This window comes from Oxyura jamaicensis, chromosome 3 (assembly GCF_011077185.1).
Source record: "Oxyura jamaicensis isolate SHBP4307 breed ruddy duck chromosome 3, BPBGC_Ojam_1.0, whole genome shotgun sequence".
NCBI lineage: Eukaryota > Metazoa > Chordata > Aves > Anseriformes > Anatidae > Oxyura > Oxyura jamaicensis.
Genome location: NC_048895.1, coordinates 66593363 through 66608906, shown reverse-complemented (window position 1 = coordinate 66608906; position 15544 = coordinate 66593363). Strand labels below are relative to the sequence as shown.

Below are 15544 nucleotides of genomic sequence, written 5' to 3'. Positions count from 1 at the left end.
CTTTGTACTATATTTCACTTATATTTTTCTTCTAATATTTATCTTTTCAATTTTGGGTGAGAATTAGTTATTAAATACAAATATTGTCACTGATTAGGATAACAAGTTTGTCAGTATTAAGAGGAAAGAACTTTTCTCCACTTATATTTTAATTAGCTGTCACCAACTTTCCTTATGTCAGATTATTATTACTTCTGCATTAAAATTTTCCTTATGTCATTTACTCTCATGTTACACGTTCCTTGTCATTAATTTATATCTTTCAAAGATTTTATGATTCTAGTATATTTTCTTATACCTTCATAATTACTCTCCACTTCTTTTTACATTTTCAGTGTTCTTGTTTACCAGATTTTGTGATTTGGCACAGATTAAACCAGATGAAAAGCGAGATTTAGGCTTTTTCTAGATTTTAAGAGAATTATTTCCTCTACCTTAGTGACACCCTTGGCTAGATGCATGCTGAACTTTTACTGTCAATTGGAAGAAAGGATGAAATGATATTTTTCAGCTGCAACACTTGCCTTTCTACTTATGAATTGTTCTGTTTTAGAAAAAATCACTTTGCATCATTTTCCTCTGCAATTTACAGAATGTTGATATAATCCTTAACTCAACTTTCCCATTCAGTTCACATATTTTTAAAATTCCTGTATTTATAAAATCCTGTATTGATTAAATTATCATTTTGCTGCCACAATACGTCAGCTATCTTTTAAAAACATTTTGAGATGAGCAGCATTCCAACAATTCACATAGAGGATGCATATTCAGACTCCATCTAAATTCCTACGTGAGTGTGACTTATTACGCATCTCAGAATATGAAAAGATTTGAAAGATAGAGCATAACAATGACCATACTGTCCTAGACCAAAGGTCTACCTTGTCCTGAATACAAAAGTAGATGCCTAAAGAAAAGCTCAAGCATGGGCAAGCAAGCGATGATACTGCCTGAAAATACATTTCTAGTCACCAACAATTTAAATCTTAGGGACCTTTCTGAATCAAAGGTTTGTCTTAGTTTTAATAGCCCACAATGTTTTTTTTTTTCCCCCACAAGCTTGTCCAGTTCATTTTGAAAGCACTTTGAAATGTCCTCTGGTATAGAATTCTACAGGTCCATTCTACATTGTGTGAAAAAAGTACATTGTTTGTTTTAACTTTTGCTAGGTTTATTGAATAGCTCCACTTCTCAATTGGAGAACCAAAAAATTTAACAGAATGATCACTCTTCATTTACTCACTGAAAATTGGTTTCAGCTCAACAGAACAGAAACAATATGTGTAGCCACCCAGTGCTGCTTTAACTGGGAAAGGGCATGCTCTGCCCAGTAAGCTATTATACGAGAGAGGGGCAGCAGCACCATCATCCTGAATAGAACTGCCTGTGGGTTCTGTGCTTTCTGAGCAATACCTATTCAAGTAAATTATAACAGGAGTTTGTCTGTCAATACTGGGGGTGGAGGACCGTCTCAGAGACCCTTGAGTGAGAATCTGGTTTGTAGGTAGGCTTGGGCAGATAACAGTCATTGAGCTGCTCAGCTCTGCTCATATGGAAAGCACTTCCACAAATACATGTACGAACAGCCTTTTTGGCACCAACTAAACTTCACAAATCAACCTGAAACATTTTTTTTTTTTTTTTTCCGTCCCCCCTTGAGAGATGGAGGAGAGTTTAGTGTTTTGGAGACTATACTTTTGGGGACTGTAGTTCTGGATTTCTGCGTCTCACAGTTTCACTTAAATTAAGCTTCAAATCTTTATACGCTTTGTGACTACAGACCTACATTTACAAAGGACGTATCTGTGAGAGGAGACCGCAACTAATAATGTGACAGGGGATACAAAGTTATGCTTCTGTGACTACAAAGGACAGTAGTAGAAATACTGATGAAGAAACTAAATACCATCCAGGCAAAACAGTTACTCCTATTTGGTGGGAGTTCTCCTAAATACATTCTTCAGAAATCTTCTCCAGCCAGTAAAATGCTGTTAACTGGTCAAAACTAACCACATTTAAGTCCACTCCAAATAGTGGGCCAGGGACTGTGAACAAAAATAGACAAGAGTCCAACTTTGATGAGTTGCAACGACTAGCTGAAACTTTTCTAACTACCGGATGTCTTCTTTATTTTTTTCTGGTAGAAAGACTGAGCTCAATGAAGTGGAACAGATGCTCAGGTGGTACACGAAGATAGAGTTCTGGGAACAGAGACACTGACATGAGTGAAATTTTATTCAGATGTGCATTGCACAAGATAAGATGTTCTTTTTCTCAGAGGAAATATGTTCGTACCTAACCACAAAAAAACCCACTGCATTCCCAGTCATAACTTCCTGACACATAACATGGACAAAGAAAATAGGGGTTAGACAGAAAATATCAGTGAAATGTCACAGCCCTTAGAAAAACATTTCTTTCTACATATATTTAACTATTTGTTTTAAGGTTTATATCTACCGTTTTTGGCTGCTGTTAATAAAAAAAGACATGCATGTCTTTTGTTGTAGCGTTTTCTCTGCAGTGTTTCTAAAATTTGACTTTTCCCTCCTGTCTGAAAAGAAAATCCCTTCTGTGTTTTCTTATGTTTTGTCTTATTTGTTGTTTCACATTCCTTAAACTGGCTGAAGCATTGTATCTTCTTAAACACAGCTTGAACCCTTCCTGCAGTACAAAATACAATCTAATTTGTAATTCAACATATCAATGTATTACCTGACTCAAATATTTCCTTCCTATAGAGACAGAGTGCTAGGGCTCATACTCCTAAAATCAATATACATAGAAATCTAAACAACTACCCTGCTACTTCTATTCTATACTCTGTTAATTTCCAAAATATTCATCATGAAATTTAATTGCTTACTCCTTCCAAAAAAATTAAAAGTATGATCTTTGAAAGTGAACAATTTTGACTTACCTGTTAAAGCTTATACTGATTTTAAGAGGAACAATTAGGTCAAAATTGAACGACACCCAGATACACTACAGTGTTACAATACACACATATACGTGTATGTTTGTGTGTGTGCGTGCACGCACATGTATACTTGTATGAGTAGAAATAATGTTTTTGGACCCATCTGCAAATCTGAAGACAGTGTACCTAACATAGCTTTTCCTTCATCCTCCAGCTCAAATCGTAGAGTCTGAAGTTCCTGTTCCATTTCCAATTTGAAACCTTCCATGGCTTGTTTGTGTGTTTCTTTGAGTGCCTGAAGTTCTTCTGAATGCTTTTGTTGTAAACGTTCTTCTAATTCCTATGAAATACAAACGGACAAGATTAATTCTATAGCAGCCTAGGGAATTAAAAATATTAAACAACTGGTAGCAAACAAAAACAAAACAAACAGGCACTGGCATACTCTAGAAATTACTAAAAAAATGCACAGATAATGCTCATTGTCCTGCTACTGTAATTTTTCAAAGTCTGCTGGTTATCCAGATTACCTGAGTTCAAAACAACTGTTCTGCTCAGTTAGAAAACTTATATATACATATATATAAAAACTATACTTTTTAAAACTATGTTTACATGTTTACATTAGCAAACAATTAGACTAGACAGATCCGTAGATGGGTCTATTGTACAAGAGACATTTGAGGGTGTTTGCTCCCCAGTGACACCCATTTTTACTTCCCATTAACGTGTATTTAGTATAATGCTCCTGGAGTACACCATCTTGTTTCATTTTGAACAAAGTGAATGCAACAAGTGCTCCAAGACCATTCTGTGATGTGAACCAAGTATATGGGGACAACTGGCATATCCCTTGCAAAGATACACCTCATATCTCATACCAATTTTAAAGCAGATTTAGTCGGGGTTTGAACAAAGTATCTTAGGCATGACTTTATTCTGGATGTAAAAACTATCTTACAAGTTGCAAAACAGTTTATACAAATTTTTAACAAAATGAAAATTTAGAGTACATTACAAAAGGAGTAAATCAACAGGAAATACCAGAAAACACATAAATTTGGGTAAATATAACAGAAAAAATAAACCTCTTCCAAATCAAACCTGGAATATAATTTTATAGATGACCATCTCAAACTACTGTTAAGAAATGTGTGTTGGTAATGATTTTATATATATATACACACACACACACACTATACATATATATATGTGACTGCATACATAGGTATGTATAAGCATATATATATATATACACAAATACCAACATGCTGCTAGAGTATAAAGCAAGATGTGAAATAATGCTAGTAGAGATGACTTTCAATGTCTTAATCAGATTTAACTAAATAAAAATGTTACTAAAAGTTACAACATCTGAAAAGAAAATTCAGTAGTTATGCAAATAGCTTTACTAGACTAGTTTTTAGTCTTTACTATTTCCCTCTGCGTACATAACATTCTCTACATAATAGAGAATACCCATATGAACATGCCTTTTGTTCTTGCTCTTTTGTTTCTTCCATATTTTGAAAGGCAAGGATATGGGCCTCCTGAAGTGACTTATGCCTTTGCTGATGCTCTTCTTCTAATTCCTGCATCTCCTGAGTCATCCTCTGTCGCTCCTGACTGAACTGGGCTTGTAGCTGCTGCAAAGAGCTCTGTGACTGGGAAAGCTGCATCTCCAGATTCTGCTTCAGCAAGGAGATCTAACCCACAGAAGAGCAAATACCAATTAGTCATTAATACTAAAACAAATTCCCAAAAACATTCAAAAGAAGAAAACACTTGAAAGTTAAATGGAACACTAAGAGGGACAAGCAATGTCATCCATCCATTGAATTTCTTGTTAAAGTTATACCTCAGGAATGTAATCATTACATGTAAATACCTTTGTAAGGGTTCTCACATTTGTAAGTTGATACTACAGCACTAACTACATGATTGTTCATAGCTGAATCATCAAAATTTACTTCTAGGTTTTGTGCAAACATCTATAAAAATGACACTATCAAGGTCCGAGATCAAATGTTTGATTGTTAAAATAAGCTACTCTTCAGATGAAGATCATATTAATTCTGTATGGAAAATCCTGCAGTTGACAGGGGACTATAGCCTGTGCCGTTGAGATTGATGGATTTTTATATCTTTTGATATGGTATGGTCCTATCTTACTAGTTTTCTGATTTAAAAAGAAATGGTAGCATATGACTACTACATGATAAGTAAAATGTTGCACTTGATAGATCCTTTTTCCATTGTTGTTGTTGGCTCAGTAATGATATGAGAGTGATTTTTCTGCAGGTTTTCAACTTATACCAAAGCAGTTTGAGTCACAAATACTCATCTTCGTAGAAATACCTGATATTACAAATAATGCTTTTCACCCAACAAGTATCTTAATACATTAGAATACACTGCACTCCTTGAAAAAGTTCCATTTTCTCTTTGTAATAATGTTATATACTTGGTTCTTCACATCAGAGAGAATCTTTTCAGACTGAAAATACTAAACCTCTATTTCCTTTGGAGACAAACAATAGAGATACGCTCTCCAATTCTGAAAACAATGTTTTACAAAAAAAGAATTTTGTTGCAGTGACTCAAAGGAATCAAAAATAAAATTCTCACGACAAAAAAGATTGGAATTAATAAGGATATTTTACAAGCCTCAGCGCATTACATAGAATTTAATTAGAATTGAAAAGTCTGATAGTGTCATTTGATTCAGCATCTTACAGTTAATTTTGACAAATTAATTAAGACATTGCACATCAATTTATTGGTTTACAGAACATTAAAACCCACCATTTAACATAAAATTAATAGCAGCATACCAGAGACAACTTGCAGCACAAACATTGTTGTTGAACATGTTTATTTCAGAAGGACATAGCTTAAGCGGATTTGAAAGAAAGAAGCTACATGTAAAGTAAAATTAGCACTAAAACAAAACAAGCAAATTAATTTGAATGAAATGACCACGGCTAGTTGAACTTAAAATTCATCAGGTCTTTGTGTCTGGGGATATATACACTACCTTCCATGCAACCTATATCAACAGTATTTTACTTCAGATAACTCTGAAATAAATTTACTATAATTGAAGGTGTATGCAAAGGCCTACATTGCATTCTGTAATCTGATCTATACATGCAAAACCTTTTACTGGCTACATTAAATATAAATGCTACATACAAATCGCACAGTCAAAGGTTTGGCTAATAATCTACTGCTACTCCAGAAATGGCCAACCCTTGTTACCCAGGCTAAGGCATAGATGTAGGTATCATAACTCTAAAATCTACTAGCATCTACTAGATGCTATTTCTTAAACCCCGAGATTTTGGACAAATTCATGGCAGAAAGATCCATTAAATACAACTGCTATCTGAATCAATGTAAGTTTTTAGGAACCACAAAATTCAGTGGTAATTCCTACATTTCAGTAGACATGCCTATTATACCTGTAATGGAAGGAAGTCAGAAGAAGTTACTTTTTCATTTATTCTACTCATCTTTCATGTATATCTCCATCATATCCCACCTTACTTTCTTTTCTAGACAGAACAGTTTTGGCTTACTGAGTCACACCTTGTATGAAAGCTATTTCATAGCTATCATCATATTTGTCCTACTTTTGCCTCTTTTCTACTATTTCTTTTTCCAATTAGGTGGCCAGAAGGTAAGGTATTTAAGATGAAGGTGAACTCTGCTTTTATACAGTGGCATGCTTTTACAAACTTTGTTCTCTTTTTCTCTACTATATTCCTAATGTTCTATTTGCTTGTATGACTGCTACTAAGCACTGAGGTGATATTTTTATGGAATTATATATCACTATCCCCAAATCTACTCTCTTTAGTTGTAACAGTCAAGCCAAGGTTCATCATTTAATACAAGAAGTTAGAATTGTTTTTTTCCTATCTATCACTGCATTTATCTACACCAGATTTCACCTGTCATTTTGTTGTTGAGTCCCTTTGGCTTTTTACAAATCTTCTACAAGCCTTCGACCATCTTTGTCCTTCCTACCCTAAATAACTTGCTATTAGCTGCAAACTTTCCCACCTTTTTTTTTTTTTTTTTTTAAATGCAAAATAAAGTATATTGAACATCTGTAGAACTCCCGTGATCATCCACCTTCACTGTGGTAATACTGTATTTAATTTCTGTCTTTCAACCTGTTACTTATCTATGCAAAAAAAAAAATTCTCTCTTGTGTCATGGTGTTCCAACTTGCTCAGCATCCTCACCACTACTCAGCCGATCCCTTTCAGCATAGCATGGCTAGGGTTGCCATGCTGGTCAAGCAAGCCAATAATGCAACTACATGTGGTATTCTTTCTCTTCAACCCCAGAATTTCACTCCACTGATGAGGTCGATTTGCACCATACCACTGGCAGTATAGTCAACTCTGAATCTTCATGTATGTGGTATTTTCATGTACTGTGCTATTAGGTTGCCCAGGGAGGTTGTGGATGCCCCATCCCTGGAGGCATTCAAGGCCAGGCTGGATGTGTTTCTGGGCAGCCTGCTCTAGAGGTTGGCAACCCTGCCGAGAGCAGGGGGGTTGAAACTAGATGATCTTTAAGGTCCTTTTCAACCCAGGGCATTCTATGATTCCATTCTATGATTGTCTTTTTCCTCCAGGAAAAAAAAAAAAATCCAGACACCTTTTCTAAACACTCCATTATCTCCTCACATCCCCATCTATTCTTATTCACTGTTCGGCCTTTGTCTCTTCTCTCATCTTTCTGTGGTCCTTTCTGTTTTAAACTTTGGTCCTTCTTTCTATCTGTAAGCCTTTATTTCTTCTTTCGCTGCAACACTACCATCTAGCAAAAAACACACCCTGACTGGAGGTCTATTTTTCTCTCTGTGCCTTTAGGTAACTCCTGCACCTCTTTTGATTATCTCTGTTCCTATTTAACCACCATCCATAAACTCTCAGGATGCATTTTTGTTAACTTGTTTCCCCAAGGTCACTATGGCAACTTGGCTCTAGCTACTCCCTGTCTTCAATCCATTCAGTACTCCAGTATCTCTCCCCTTGCTTCCTCCCTTCTTTTGCTTATTTTCTTCTTCCTAACTGTTTTTAGAATCATAGGAACGTGTAAGTTAGGATAGTCTTAAGAGATTATTCAGTCCAATTCTTTGAACTTGCTGGGAACACTATATACAAATTACTGCTTAAAAAAATGATATAAAGGAAAATGCACAATTTTTACTTAGACAGCCCTCCTCCAAGTACCTGTGACAGAAACACTGAGATACTAGACAGATGTTCTGCCCAGTCTTACTTGTCTTTGTCTCATTTCTGTCCCTCAGGTTTCTCACCATTGCTCTGTCCCTTTCACCAGGGCTACCAGGAAGTACAATTCTAGGGAAAGTCCTGATTAGTCCTGCAGTACCTCAGGTAATATAAACATTACCTTCTAAAAAGCCTTTCAGGATAACATTCAAATAGAATTGACTGGAGTTCGCTATCTTAGTCAAATTCACATGGATTTCTATGAAGATGCCAAGAAAAAGCATATTTTGGGCTTCACGATAAATCTCTCTCCTACTTAAGTCCCTGATCCACATTCTCATAATTAACACTGTACCATTTATAAACATTTTAAACAAGATCAAAGCAATTTTCTTTAATTTATTTCTTGGAAATGCATGAAACATTTTAACCGAAATGTCTGGGAGAAGTCCAACATCTGGTCAGGAAGCTGTCTTAGAAGAGATCAGGAACATCCTTCTCAAGAGCAGTTCAGACTTCCACCAGATTAAAGTGACCGCAAAACCACAGACTGAAATGAGTTAATCTCTGGAGATGCCTATTTGCATCAATATACTATAAAACAAATATAGGAGAGTGAGAGTTAATGACTAACAACCAAGTCAGATTAGTCTACCACTCTAATGGATAATAAGGATTTCTTTTGTTGTTGTTGAAAAGATATACAATAGTTTTAAAAGAGTTATTTTTAAAAACTCTTTTTAAAATTAAAAGGTACATAATTTTAAGTGCTGTTTTGATTATATAATACATACGCAGACATTCTTAAGTGCATCCCTTTACATGTCTTTGGAACTTCACCTCTACATATTACTGTACTGAAGACTCAAAAGAAAACAGCTCTGAACACTGTTCTCTGAACTTCGATACTTCTGTCTAAAGTTTTCAGCAGATTAAAAATATTTTTAAGAAATTAAAAAATAAAAATAAAAAAATAGAAAGAATATTCTGGCTACAGTTATAACTTGCACTGCAAAACTGCAAATTATAATACAGCATCAATCTCATGCTTTGTAGAAAGCTCTGCAATACACATTTGCACTGCCCACAAGCTTGCTTGCTTTAATGATGACATAAAAATATTGCTTATATTATGAATATGTATGTAATGTTTGATGTCCAGTGATATATACATTTACACAGATGAATGGATGCAGTACACAAGCTTTTGATAACTAGCGGCAAACATGTTCTCCTCTCAAATGTTGTTACGTATTCTATTTCACAGGCTAAAGCTTTAAAGCAATATTACAGGTTATGCAAATTTATTAGTGCAAACATGCCCTATTTACAAGCTGTAAGTGCAAATCACTTACATTGCTGATAGATTTATGCAAAGCTTCACCGAGACAGTGCCGCTATGAAGAAAAGATCACAGGAATAAAGGGAAACATTCAGAAATCAACTAAGTAAAAGAAAAAGGATAAAGAAGGGAGAGTAAAACATAGAACATTAATTATAATATGACCAGGGAAAAAATAAGTTGAAAACCATTTGGAAAAATTTAAATGAATACGTTGCTTTGACTTCACATATAAACAACCAAACACCAAACAGAATGACGATTTTTCCTGCATTATGCTTTGAATATACAGGATAGCATTATCTCTTCAACATAATGCTGCAATATTCTCTTATATTATAGAGCTGAACATTTTGGAAATTATCCAGCTGCTTTCTCTTCTCCTTTATGGAAGCAATTCTGGGGAGAGACCGTTAAGTGCACCAATTTGCATTACTGTTAGAAAGTATGTTATATAAGGACTCAATCGACAGTCAGCTGTGTCTCTGAAAGCACAAACACTACTGGAAGGCAGAAAACAATTTTAGTCTGTAATGAAGACAAATATTAATATTAAAGTATTTTTTTTCTTAAAATTCAGAAACAGATGGGCAAATAAAAGACTTTTTCTGAAAGCTTTCATCAAAATTCCTTGTTGTACCACCTTATATTGGTATTGATTACTAATGAAATCAAAAATAGAAATATATCACTAATAAATGTTCAATATAAAATATTATTGATTATACAAATCTTATATATCACTCATATATAAATATATAAAATGCCTGCATGTTTATGTATATATGAATTACATAGAAAGGCGTACAAATGCAACAGAATCATCAGAAATGAAGCGAAAACAGTTTTAAATCCAGCATGGCCAATTTCTCCTTTTGGCACAGGTCGGTCAAGAAGACGGCTTTCTCAAGGAGACGGCATGTATTTTTACACCAGCTTGGAAGACTTAACTTGGGAACTTTTAGGTAATACTTTGTCGAGATATAAAATGAAGATATTTTTCTTCTCCTGAATCTAAAAAAAGGAGTAATATAAAAATACATTATAGTGGAAAATCCAAAATTGCCTGATTAAAATTGTTAAAGTCAAGTTCCAATCAAGACTGTAACACTAGGAAGCATCATACTCCAGTGAACAAGACAACAGACAGCCATATAACAGTTCTGACTTCAACAAATATTTTTGCCAGTGCCAACCTGAGTAAGCCCACAATTTTTTCTGTGCTTCCTTTCCCATCTGTCTTACTTGTTTAGGTTGGAAGCTATTAGAAGCAGGAATTATTCCTTGCTAATTAAGTAGAAGTAGAAACCTTAGTTGTGTTCTACAATGAAAATAAATTGCAAGTAAAAATATCTTTTGGAAGCTATATTCTGAGTTCTACCCTATGAATAAGAACATTTAAGAGAGTGAGAGTTGCCCCCTGCTGCTCACACAATAATAGATTTCTTTCCCAAGAACAAAAAAAAGGTCTTTCTTTGCTGTCAAACTGGCCTTATGACTAACAGAATAAAGAGGGCTTTTAATTAAAAAAAAATAATAATCAATTTTTAACCATTCTAATATATGTGATTTCACCAAGTTTAAAAGTTTTAGATCTGGAAAACAGAAGAAAAATGAATTTTTGGTGAAGGTTTTGAACTAACACTCTCTAGTTAAATTCAGTACTTGGATTTGTTACAGATTTCTTTCTACCTGATACTCAACACAATCTTTCTGCAGCCCACATTGCAGACTGTGAAATGAGAACAGTAATAATCTTATGCAAGTATGAAATATTCAAAGATTATAGGGGTGGAAAGAAGACCATGCACAGACCCATATACATAATTTTAATATATTTATAAAGTTGAGCTTTTATACTTGACATTCCTAGGTTTTCAAAAAGACATATGGGAATATTCAATGTATAGCTTATTACTTTTTAACAAAACCCCAAATACATCAGTATTTCACAAATCTTGAAGTACTTCACATTCTCTAAATACCATGGCACTATTCAAAAGCATTTAATTATAGGCAGCTAACTAAACATCAATCTCGGAAAAAAAAGACTGGAAAAGATGATATGCGAGTCAGTCAAAAAAGACTTCGAGTGTGAAAATAAGGTGATTTTCAGACAACATAACAATGGAAAAAGCCCTGCTAAAGAAAATACGATTTCTTTCTTCAACAAGATTGAGCAACAAATGCTATTGCACAGAAGCAATTATTGAGGACTCTTTTTTTTGTTACTCAGTTTATTATTACATTAGATTTTAATGCCCCCCAAAAGGTACGTTCATACAATCTTAGTGAAGGAAAAGATGAGGCCAGACCTCAAATACTGTTTTCAGTTTTTGGCCCCTTACTACAAGGACATCGAGGCCCTGGAGCATGTCCAGAGAAGGACTACAAAGCTGATGAAGGACCTGGAACACAAGTCCTGTGAGGAGTGGCTGAGGGCACTGGGGTTGTTTAGTCTGGAGAGAAGAAGGCTCAGAGGATACCGTATTGCTTGCTACAACTACCTGAAAGGAAGGAGTGGGGAGCTGGGGGTCAGCCTCTTCTCACATGTAACTAGTGATAGATAAGAGTAGAGGGAATGGCCTCAAGTAGTGCCAGGGGAGGTTCAGGTTGGAAATTAGGAGACATTTCTTCTCAGAAAGAGCAATCAGGTATTGGAACAGGTTGCCCGGGGAGGTGGTGGAGTCACTGTCACCTGGGGGTGTTTAAGGAAAGGTTGAACTTGGAGCTTAGGGACATGGTTTAGTGGGTGACATTGGTGGTAGGGTGATGGCTGGACCAGATAATCTTGGAGGTGTTTTCCAACCTTAATGATTCTATGATAGATCTCAAAAATGGTAGAGGTGAATCATCACTGAAATCAAACTGGGATGCACTAGGATTAACACTAAATCTGATAGCCATTTATTATTTTCATCCTTTATGAGCAAGTAAATAATTTTCATATAATGCATACATGATAGAGTAGTAAATTATAATTATGTGGGTATAGGGATTGATTCCAGCAAAATGTGTAGCAATAAAATGATATGCATCTCTGTATTGAAAAGGATTCAGGACACATTTAGAATGGAGAATACCAAAATTAAGTCCAGACTAAATATTAAGAAATTCCATAAAAATTCAAACATAATTGTGACTGCTTATACAGTGTGGCCCATAACCTGGGGAAAAAGTGATGAGAAGCAAAAAGAATGAAGGTGTAATTATTAACTCTCTTTACAATAGAGAAAAGTGATCAGAAAATTATGAGAAATAAATCACAGAATGCTTTGGGTTGGAAAGGACCTAAAAGACCATGCAGTTCCAACCGCTGTGCCATGGGCAGGGACACTTCCCACCAGACCAGGTTGCCCAAAGCCCCATCCAACCTAGCCTTGACCACTTCCAGGAATGGGGCATCCACAGCTTCTCTGGGCAAGGAGAGAATGTGGATTTAACTATCACCCTCCTTTTTTCTATATGTTGGAATTTAAGGTTTTTGGTATGATTGTAATGTAAGAAAAATTTGCTCAGCCGTCAGGCTTCACAGATATAAGATGCACAAATAAATCAATTTGTTTCTTGGAAGTATAAAGACTTCTGAAAACATGCATTTATTTGGTATATATGTTTTAGCTATCCTGCTTTCATGTATTTTGCTGTCGTTCCCCCTCCCCCCCCCCTTTTTTTTTTTAGCAGAAGCATTGTCTTCTCAGCAGACACACAACCAATCCTCAGATATAACCAAGAGAAGAGCTTCAGTGACCCAGAGGAACCGAATAGAGGTTGCTGCATCTTTAGAACCCACCGATCACTGTGAGCTAAAGAACAGGACTGAAAGACCCTTTATGCAAAACATGGAAGATTTGTATTCCCACATCTGTTTCAACATCTCTCCTAAAAGAGCTGAGTTTTCCATGAAGTTATACCAAGTGATCGTATCATTGTACTTTCCTCAAGAAGAGAGTTCTACTGCACCACTGATATTTTCTCTTTTCATTCAGTTGCACTATTTCCTGCAAGACATTAGTTTATCGGATGTATGGAAGTTCTCTCATTTCATTGTTTCTCTTGGCTAAAAATTACCCTCAACTACATTACAGAGGCTTGACACTGAAGTTCAGCATCGGTCTTCAAGCCACTCAAAGATGAGTTATGAGTTTCTCACTGTACCTATTGAAGATATTTTAATGTCATATTGTGCCAAGACCTGACTTCAGTATATGGCTTACTGAGTTTTCAAAATTACCATCAGCTACAGAAATTGTTGTGCTGAAGCCTGAAACCCTACATGAGGAAAGATCCAACTTTATCTGTTCTGTCAAAGCTGATCTAGACTACTAGACTAGTGGCTGATCAGAGAAAGCAGCATTTAGACCCCCCTTCCTCTCTGTCAGAACCCAACAGTTCTCTACTGAGAAAAATGAAGTATATATGCGGCATTCTAAAATGTATAAATAACCCTGATCTAATTGACCCTGATTCCCTCCTGTTTTTGCTGCAACCCTGAGTGAAGGTGCTGTGTCCAGGCAACACAAGTTAGTGAGCATCCTGTTATTTTAAAAAGATTAAGCTCTTCTCTTTTCCAGTTGTAGGATTCTATCAAACTGATAAGCAAAATGCTTAGGTATTTTGACATATTTTTACCTGTTAAATTTTGGATTATGATCTTTTTATCTGACAAACTGCAGGCTCAATGTTCAAGGGAGAAAAAGTTTTGAATAGAGAGATCATTTACATCTACTGACTTTTTTTTTTTTTTTTAACATTTTTGAATGGTACTAGAGCTTCATTTCATTTTACTTATTTATCATAATGCTTTCAGGATTTTAAACATTATTCATGTGTCTTGGTTAGCATTTCCTAGACCACAGAGGTATCTGTTAAGAAAGGCCCTTTCCATAGAGTTTTATAGACCTACTAATCTCAAACAAATGTTGTCCTACCCATTAATTTATTTCCCATTAATTCTAGCGTCTGTTTCTAGACCTATGCAAAAGCATGGGGATGGTTAATACTTACCTGTGAATATATGAGCAATTATCTTCTGGAGCAAACAGGCTAAGAGTAATGCTTTAAAACTAGATTCTTGCCAGAGTCTTAGTTTTATATTGAGGGAAAAAAATATATGCAAATGAGATTAAATTTTATTTGGAGAATGGTATTACTGTTGGATTTGGTTTAGATTTCTATTTACGAGTTTTGGAAGTGTTAGCTCCAAACATCAAGCTAAATTCCTTTATGACTCATGTATCATTAATTACATACTGTACTAAGAATTTAATGTTCTTTTCATCCACTGACAGGTAAAATTAAAAAGTCTTCCAGTCTCCTTCAGATTTACTAACTCAAGTACTTCCAAACAAAAACTGATATCATTAAATTCCAATTAAAAGTTTATGATGAGACAGACAATATTCTTTAGATATGAAGATATCACAACTTCAAACAAACTAGATGTACTTTTTAATTTAGCTAAACACAACACCATGGGAAAAAAAATAAAAGATGAGACCAAAAGAGAGATGAAAATGAATTCCAGTAACATATTTATTCTTAAACAGAGAAACAAAGCAAACATTTATTAGTATTCCTATCATATCCCAGTGAAAATACTTTGAAAACTCAGATTTGTTCTGGGATTCTTTGGTCTGTGTTGCTGGGTAGCTCTTAGTTTTAAATTGTCTTTAATGAATTTCCTCTGTTAAATTCAGAATCTATTAAACAAAAGAGTAAAATCAACACCATAGCTAAAAGCTCAGAAAAAGAGATAATACAGCTGGGTGGATCTCATGCATTTGCTTTCATGTTCAAGCTTCAGACAGAACTACAACGACCAATCTGGATATGATAAATACACCAACTAAACTCCAGGATCACGTCTCTGCATGGAATATGGATCCTGGAACAAAGCTTTGTTATTAAAGAGTATAGACAATCACTAAACAAGGGAAAATACTCTCAAGAGAGAGTTATCTGAAGACTGCAGTGACTTTGGATTACATTATTATTCATATGCTCACATACAATAAATTTTGATTA

At 35.1% G+C, this 15544-nt stretch overlaps 1 protein-coding gene and 1 long non-coding RNA gene across 14 annotated transcripts in view; one reads left to right on the top strand and one right to left on the bottom strand.

The window, feature by feature from the left end:
- The window catches only part of FAM184A (family with sequence similarity 184 member A), a 70562-nt gene that overhangs the window by 15797 nt on the left and 39221 nt on the right, over window positions 1–15544 (bottom strand). For 9 of the 13 annotated variants that reach the window (XM_035321722.1, XM_035321730.1, XM_035321727.1 and 6 more), the window contains exons 11-13: window positions 9531–9572; window positions 4417–4629; window positions 3110–3263 (exon numbers count right to left, since the gene is read on the bottom strand). In XM_035321722.1, the coding sequence (XP_035177613.1) occupies window positions 3110–3263; window positions 4417–4629; window positions 9531–9572 (409 nt within the window). The remainder of the gene's footprint in view (window positions 1–3109; window positions 3264–4416; window positions 4630–9530; window positions 9573–15544) is intronic. The other 4 variants (XM_035321723.1, XM_035321725.1, XM_035321731.1 and 1 more) reach the window with 1 other exon arrangement.
- LOC118164299 lies at window positions 8265–14060 on the top strand. The gene is made up of 3 exons (XR_004749418.1): window positions 8265–8340; window positions 10402–10482; window positions 13199–14060. It is a non-coding gene; the product is annotated as an uncharacterized LOC118164299 (long non-coding RNA).